At 48.0% G+C, this 8,008-nt stretch overlaps 1 protein-coding gene across 1 annotated transcript; it reads left to right on the top strand.

Annotated features, from left to right (window-relative positions):
• Positions 1-248: 248 nt before the first annotated feature.
• Positions 249-7,775, top strand: LOC104457792 (STAGA complex 65 subunit gamma; the record flags this gene model as incomplete). Its single annotated transcript, XM_010074221.1, has 2 exons — positions 249-661; positions 7,451-7,775. Coding segments are annotated over exons 1-2 (738 nt in total), but the record flags the coding sequence as incomplete, so codon positions are not given.
• Positions 7,776-8,008: the final 233 nt, after the last annotated feature.

Here is an 8,008-nt window from a genome sequence, read left to right on the forward strand (position 1 = left end):
CACCCAGAGGCACCTGCCGCCTCCCGGTGCGGCTCTGCCCGTCCCCCTCCCCAGGAGGAGCAGCAGCGCGGTCTGTTCGCGCAGCCCGGCCCTGAGCGAGGCCTGAGCGAGGCCTCTCCTGGTCCGGCTTTATGAAGAGCATCGTCCCGGCCCGGTTCCTGCTGCTGTCCTGCGAGCATCCTCCTCTGTGCTGAGGTATTTGGTGGCCGCCTTCCAGGCTCTGAGGACAGGACGCTGCCTGTGTGAAAATGCTGCGATACTGGGGCGAGATCCCGGTGTCGCCTAACCAGGCCAACCGCAGCTCCTTCGACCTGCTGCAGCGTGAGTTCCGCACTGTGGAAGTCCAGGATCCTCCGTTGCATCAGCCGTCTGCCAACAAACCCCGGCCCACCACCATGCTGGACATCCCCTCGGAGCCCTGCAGCCTCACCATCCACACCATCCAGCTCATCCAGCACAACCGCCGCCTGCGCAGCCTCATCGCCATGGCTCAGGCCCAAAACCAGCAGCAAGCCGAGGGCATAAAAACTGAAGAAAACGAACCTCTGCCGCCTCGTCCCGCCTCCCCACCTCTCCCTGATGACCTGCTTCCTCTGGATAGCAAGACCCCCAAAATGCCGTTCCAGCTGCGGCACAGTGACCCCGAGAGTGACTTCTACAGGTGTGTTGGCGTTTCTTTGGGTTAGTTCTTGGCTGCAGGAAAGCCAAGTGGTTTTAAATATCTGTGGAGTTGTGTCGATTCCTTTAGGCTGAAGGGTCAAACAGTTGTATGTAAAGAATAAACCAGGCTTTCCTTTTCAGGAAGAAAATTTAGATTTTTCCTGTATGGGTGACATGCACGTTGTTTAAGATAAACGTGCCTGTTTCCTGTCTGTAAAATGTAGGTGTGTAGTGCTGAGTTCTTAGTGCTGCACTAAATGTTTGTGAATGGTTTTGCTATCTCCAACGGTATTTTGACAAATACAGGATGTGGACTCTCCTGTATTTAGGTGACTTACACACAGCTAAGCTTGCCTTACTGTAACTGAAAATCCACAAGAGGCACAACCAGGTTTAGATGGCTTAGTTGTAGGTTCTGGAACGATGCTCTGGTGACGTGTTTGTAAGACTGGAGTGGCCAAGGCCCTGGGACACAGACGATCCCATTTCACCCTGTTTGTTGGAATTAGTCTGGTCAGAGGTGGCAGTGAGTAGAGGTGAAGGGAATTCTTGTCTCTGCTACTGGCTCCACCAGCCAAGGCTGGAGCAAATGTGAAGGAAGGTTGCACTGCTTCTACTCTGCAGCCAGTCTTGGGTTAAATAGCATTGCCACCTCCCTCCTGCTCACAAGGTGTTGCTTTTCCTGCAGAAGCTCATGTAGGTTACGTGCATTTAAATTCAGGGGTTAATCCTCACTACTATAACTTTCTGTTCTTAGGTTAAACACTGCACACCAATAAATATGATGTGGGAGAGGATAATACATCTTAGTTTTTAGAATGGGGGAAATGTGCATCAATGAAATATAATTTCTCAGCTAAATGCCACTGGGATTTTTAATGGCCTGAGGTTGTACAAGATGCATTTTATTGGAAGGTGTTGCTTTTGGTAACATCGTCTCTCTGAACAGTAGAGTGATTCTTCAGTGCTGTGTGTGGGGGAACACTGTCATCCTGCTTGGAGAAAGGAAAGTGATTAGCCAAGAAGGGTGAAGGGAGATCCAGTCACCATCGGAGCCCTGGGACTGCTGCCCCTGGCGCTGTGCTTTGTAGGGCTGGGCAGTGGTGTGCTGTCTGCAGGGTTCTCCTCTGTCCTCCCCGCCAGCTTCAGCTTTCACCTCAATTGTCCGTGGCTCTCCCCAGGTTTTGGGGGCTGCTTTGTGTTTCTGTTGCCCCTTCCGAGTTTCAGAGAAATGTGATTTAGCAGTGGACCACGTGGGGGAGTTGAAGGACCAGGTTGTAAAAGCTGGAGAGGGACTTTTGAAATGAATGTTTGGTGGCTAACAAGGAGTGGATTTATAATGAGCTGCAGCGTAGGCTAGAATTTAATTTTGTGCTTACTAAACCAAACACATTTATGCTTTTCCGGGAGGAAAGATGTTGTTGCATGTTTGTTCCTAACTGCTTTAAGACACTCACATGAATTAAGAATAGCAGCTGCTGTTAAAGTAGTAAAAGTTACACGTTTTGCCGGAGCTTGTTCTTGGTGTGTAAAAACAATTTAAGGAAGACCATTCTTCCCACTGATAAAACATGATCGTGCTTAATTTTATGCTGCCTTCTGGAGTGCATCTGTCAGAGTTACAGTATTCAGCTAAATTCCTATTTCAGTTCTGCTTTTTTTTTTTTTTTTTTTTGACAGTAGCCTGGGTCTGAGAAGCACTACATAGGTGTATTTAGACACAGGAAGGAAGGAAGAGTGGCCGGACTGAATCAAGCCACAAGTTTATTTAATATAGTTATTTCCTCTTCCGTTTCCTTGCTATTAATTTTAATCCTTTGGCCTCACACCCTTGTCTTTTATTTTGTTATCCCCTGGATTCATTTTGTTTTTTCTCCCCTCCACCCTGCCCCATACCTGTAACCCCTCCCTTCTCATCCCTTTTGAGGTGAGGAAGGGCAGAACCCAATTTACTGCCCTTTTTCAGTTGTTTTGGTCTTTTTAAGCCCCCAAATCTGTACCATCAACATTTTAATCACAACTGTATTCATCTCCTCCATTTTTCCAGCCTGTTTATAAATATGTTGAAACAAACCCTGGTTCTGTCATGGATATCCAAGGCTCCACAGCGGAGATCTCTTGCATACTTCCTTGTTGATGGATTTGGAGGACTCTAGTAGGCTTGAGAAGGAGGTTTTCCATTTACAAAAGCTATCTGGACTGCTCCTGAATGTAACATGTTTACCCAATTCTCCTCTAATTCTGTTCTTATCATTTCTTTTAATTTCTCTGGTGCACCAGACCATATCAGGCTTCCCCGCATGCAGTTCTTCCCAGCTCATCTGAAGCTATTCAAATAAAATGTTTTCACATGTTCTGTCTTCTGGTCCTCGTGGGCCAAGGCAGCTGAAAGCAAGAGGGGACTCAACACAGCTATTCAGCCGTTTCATCCTTTAGTTCCTGTAGCACTCCTGGGTGAATTGCCATCTGCTCCTGGCGATTTGCAGCTGTTTATGGTACAGTTCTTGGAATGCACAATGAGGGCTTTGGTTGGTGTAGAAACAGAAGGTAAGCGTAAAGCATAATTGGTGAAGAATAAGTAAGGAACAGTGGACTTGAAACCAACATTGGAACGGGAAGCTCTTACCATAGTGTGGCTGCTTGCTTTTCCTTCTTCTCTGTTCAGCTTCCTCTGAATAGCGTGGGTCCATCTGGAAAACAAACCTAACCCACTCCTTCTGTGCCTCTGGGGGTGCCTCTTCCCCTGTGTGCGTGGGTGCTTTCCTGGCCGGTTCCTCTGCCGTCCCCTTGGTTGTGTTCCTGACCACGTCGGTGTGTGCTTTGCCTTGAGAGATCATCTGAACAGAACTGGGAGCTTGCAGTGGGAAGACGGTTCATGGCAGAAGGGCTGGTAGCTAGGAAATGTGGGTACAGACGTAGGGGAGCGTGTGTCGGTGGGATAGCAGGTTTGATGTTGTGGAGGATTTGGCGCAGCGGTTGTTAGAGCAGGCGGAACATGCTTCCCTGCTGGAGGGAGCAGCTTGGCTTAGCCCCTAAGCTGGCTGGTCTTCTGGGCTGTGCCGCTGGGACCCAGTTTATTTTTGCCATTACCTGTTGAGCAGTTTCTTTTCATACCTGTGTAGCCTTCTGTAGGTACAGCAGAGAAATCTAAACTGAGGTTTGCTCAGGGTGAGGTAGAAAGAGGTCCTTTCCCAATAGGATCTGGGTTCTGGTTTGAGTTGGCGTGCCGTGTTCTTCATGCACTCGCTGGTTGGCGCAATCTTGTTTTTCCAGTGTTCTCCTTTATTTTACTGTGTTGGGGAAAATGGTTCTGAAGCGACCTTGTTGCACCTCATTTGGTAGAAATTCATCTCCACAATGTAATGTTTCGTGAAATTGATGTGTTCGTAGGAAAAACAGTCCCTCCCTCCATCTGCTGCTAGCTGGTGCTCACCTAGGAGGGAGCAGAGCGCTTCAGCCCGTTCCTGCTGCCGAGTGAAGCTTGGCTGTCAGTCCTTGTACCGACACAGCCCAAACGCTTTCCCCTGAAGATAGCGGCGGGGGGAAGGAGCCACAAGATCTCCTTCCCTCTAAGAAAAACAGCCCTAAAGGAGAGGAGCTGGGGTGCATGGCTTGTGGTGCTGTTGGGGGATGGCTTGCTGTCATGTTCAGAAACCTTATTAATTCTGAAAATAAGCCTAGCTGGTATAAATGGGCATATTTTCATGTGTTGTGAGGTTCTGCATGATGCAGGCTTGCTGGTCGCAGTGGGAGAAGGCTGGACTTTGGGTCTGATGGATTCATGGCTGGGCAGGTAGATTTCTGTCTGGAACATCATAGTGTTGGTGATCCATATATAAAAATGTAGAACCCCAGTGGAAATACCAAATTGAAGAGCAACAAGCTGGCCAGAATTTGTGATAAATTCCACACTGTGTATTCTGTAGAGATGGTCACCTCCAAGCCACAGGCCTACGTGCCAGTCTTGTTAATCTCTGGTGATGGAACTTCAAGGATTCAAGTTGACTTGCAGCTGTGTGACCCTGGTGGTACATTAAGCAGGTTTGGCTTTGGAGGGTTGCGGGGTGGGGAGCCTTTCCAGAAAGCAGTCAGTGCTGCAGAGGGTGGCATTCTGCACAGCGGCAGTGTCTGGAAGGTGCTTCTGCAGCTGCTGGGTCTCTGGATGATTTCTAAGGCCAAGGCTCTCTCGCTGTGGTCATCAGGGAAGAGAAGCTGTTTGCTGGTCCTCTTTGGGAAGGCTTGGCGTTAGATACCTGCTCTCAGCTTCAGTGTGTCTGTAGGGCGGGTTTTGTTTATGTGCATTCTTATCAGACAATACCTGGAGGTTAAAGGAGATGAAGAAAAAAAAGATATCTTCCCATTTGTTGTTTTCCGTTAGCATCCACAACAATATTTCAATTTTTGCTGTCTAATCAGGCTTTTAATTATCTTCCTTTATTGTTTCTTGTGGGAAACAGGAAAACAAGAGAAGAAAAGGTAAGAAAATCAAAACGAAATTGGTTGACCTTTCCAAGAAGGAGAGGCGGGGATTTGGATTTGAGTACAGTGCCTGAAATCTCCTTCTCTCTGTCTTTAATTGATTAGATTTCAAGTTGATTACATCCCATTCAGCACAGTGACCTCGCTGCATTTGGATGCTGGCAATTAGTTTCTTTTCCTTTAGGAGTTTGAGAGAGATACGAGGTTCTCTGCTGCTTCTGAGCAGTGATACCATTGCTAACTGGTTGCTGTGCTCCACTTTACAAGTGGCTGAGCATCCCACTCGGGCTTGCCAAATTCCGTGTCTGGTTAAAGTTTGCCCGTAGCGTTTTGAGGGAACGGCAGCGCGTCCGTAACGGCTCTTTATTTGTCTCTGTGTTAGTAGCAGCCTCGTGTTTGGTGGTTTTGGTAGCATAAGATGCTCTCCCCTGATGGCTGCTGCACAGCTAGCTGTGTCCTTTATATGTGTTAAGAAAAAAGAGATTATTTTCTATAGGCATTAATTCTAATGGTTGTTTTCTAGTTGATTTTCTTCGAAGGTTGTTTTTTTCTGTTGTAACCTCCTGGTCCCAGGGTTGTATGAGACATACGGCTGCTTGTGGAGTTCAGAAAGGTGTTGCTGGGAGGTGGAGGGCAGAGCGAGGGAGATGTACAACCAGTGTGGGTGATGCTTGTTTTATAAGGGAACCGGTGATCTTTTAATTCGTCTTGTCAGGGCGTCTGCTGTCTTCTTTACAAAGTAGTTACATAACTGAGTAGGAATTGGGATGTGAGTCATTTTCCAGCAATTAATAACTGGGATGAATCCGTGACCTGGGCTCCATATGCTGTTCTTCATATCCACTGAGAAATACCGTCGTCTGCAGCTCCTAATATAGCGTGAGCCACCCTTTTATTGGGAGAATCAGAAAGTGCTGAGCTGCTGTTCTTGAAAATGAATGATTTTGGTCCTGATAGCTCCAAGTTTAACCTCCCATTTTCATGCCCCTGAAGCGTTTCCTTTTTTCCTGTTGGGTCCCGGTGGTTTTCTCTGGGTCCGTCCTGAGCCTCGGGGGAGCTCAGTCTCAGGGAGGCTGAAGGGTACCTGATGCGCTCGTTGGAGAAACACGAGTGGTGAGGATTGTATCAAGGCATCAGTGCTGGCTGGGTGCTGTGTAATCCGCTCTCGTTCCTGGGGAGTGTGTGGTGATACGCGAGTGATGGAGGGGTGGGCTGCGGTTGAAGGTGTTGGGAGGAATTGATCAGAAACAAGCGGAGGGTGAAATTGTTAGCTTAACTCCGCCATCGGTGCTGAATGAAGTGTAAAAAAGGATATCAATACCGTACTTAGCAGAAAGGAAATGTGATTTTTTGACATGAGCGTTTGAAGCCTGTTGCTGATAGGGGCAAATACATCACCTGCATTTAATTGTGAGCTGAGAAATCTGCTAGAAATATGTTCACCTTTCGGAGGCCTTGCTGTATCTCATCTTCCTTTTCCTATGTGGAATTTCTATTTGTTAACTCATTGTGATTGAAAAAATCAGTTGCCTGACTGTAAATGAATGATTGACGCGCTTGTGTCAGTTGTTCTCCATCCCGCGTGGCCACTCCTTCCCGCTTCGCAGCGCCGAGAGGAGAGGTCTCACGCCAGGGTGGGTGGTGCTGCTCCACGGCGGAAGGTGCCCAGACCTGGCGTTCGTTTCTTGGGTTGCGTATGGGGATCCTTCTCTGCGTGCTGTGCCTAGTGACTGCTGGAGATGAGGGCAGGGAGTGGTATTTTTGGCTACCGTGTACCTTTATGGAATTTCTTATTTTTTATGTGCAGCTTTTGCATTATAAATTCAGATCTTGGCTATCCCAGAAGCCTTCGTATCTGACTGCTGGACCTGTGATACCAGAGATAATAAGGAGGAGAAATGTAATTAACTGAGAGGGGAAGTGATTTGCATTCACATTATCTAAAATGCCTTTTTTTTGTTTGTGTCAAGGACCCTTTTCATTCACATCGCCAGGAGAAAAGCTCTTGGGTGGGAAGGGAGTTGCTTAAGGTCTCACAAGATTCGCATCCCGCGATCATGCATCACCCAAGGAACCTTCCGGCGTTGGAAGGGAAAATGAGGACTGGCAGTGCTGGTTTGGAGGGAGGGGAAGAAGGGAGAGCAGATAAACCCTTACTGGGTGGTGTTCGTATGGAATGGAGAAGCTGTGGAGAACCCCAAGCAGCCTGCTTGCCCTGTGTGCATCACCTTGTGACTGACAACATCTCTTCAAGGGATGCATTCCTTTCAGTTTTTGGAGGTGTGCTGTTTTTGTCTTTTCTGGTTTTTAGAGGAAAAGGCGAGCCAGTGACTGAGCTGAGCTGGTCCTCCTGCCGGCAGCTTCTCTACCAGTCCATGGCCACCATCCTGGCTCACACAGGCTTCGAGTGTGCCAACGAGAGTGTCCTGGAGACCCTGACGGATGTCGCCCACGAGTACTGCTTGAAGTTCACCAAACTGCTGCGCTTTGCTGTGGATCGAGAAGCTCGCCTGGGGCACACCCCGTTCCCTGACGTCATGGAGCAGGTCTTCCACGAGGTGGGCATTGGCAGCGTGCTCTCTCTGCAGAAGTTCTGGCAGCACCGCATTAAGGATTATCACAGCTACATGCTTCAGGTGAGAAGAGCAGTTGGGACCTGTTTTGTTTTTTTTTTTTTTGTCCAAAAAACCAGTTCATTTTTGTTCAGATGTTTTTGTTCAGATGGCTCCTTTCAGAATTTGAGTTTTGTGCATCGTTCTGCTGGTGCAGTTCACTCCCATCCTGCAGCTGGCCATGGTCTTGTTTGTTCTGTTCTTCGCAAAGGGCTGAGGTCCACAGTAGCTTCTGTATTTGGAAGTGTATCTAGAAG

This window comes from Pterocles gutturalis, unplaced genomic scaffold, assembly GCF_000699245.1.
Source record: "Pterocles gutturalis isolate BGI_N339 unplaced genomic scaffold, ASM69924v1 scaffold12027, whole genome shotgun sequence".
Taxonomy (NCBI): Eukaryota; Metazoa; Chordata; class Aves; order Pterocliformes; family Pteroclidae; genus Pterocles; species Pterocles gutturalis.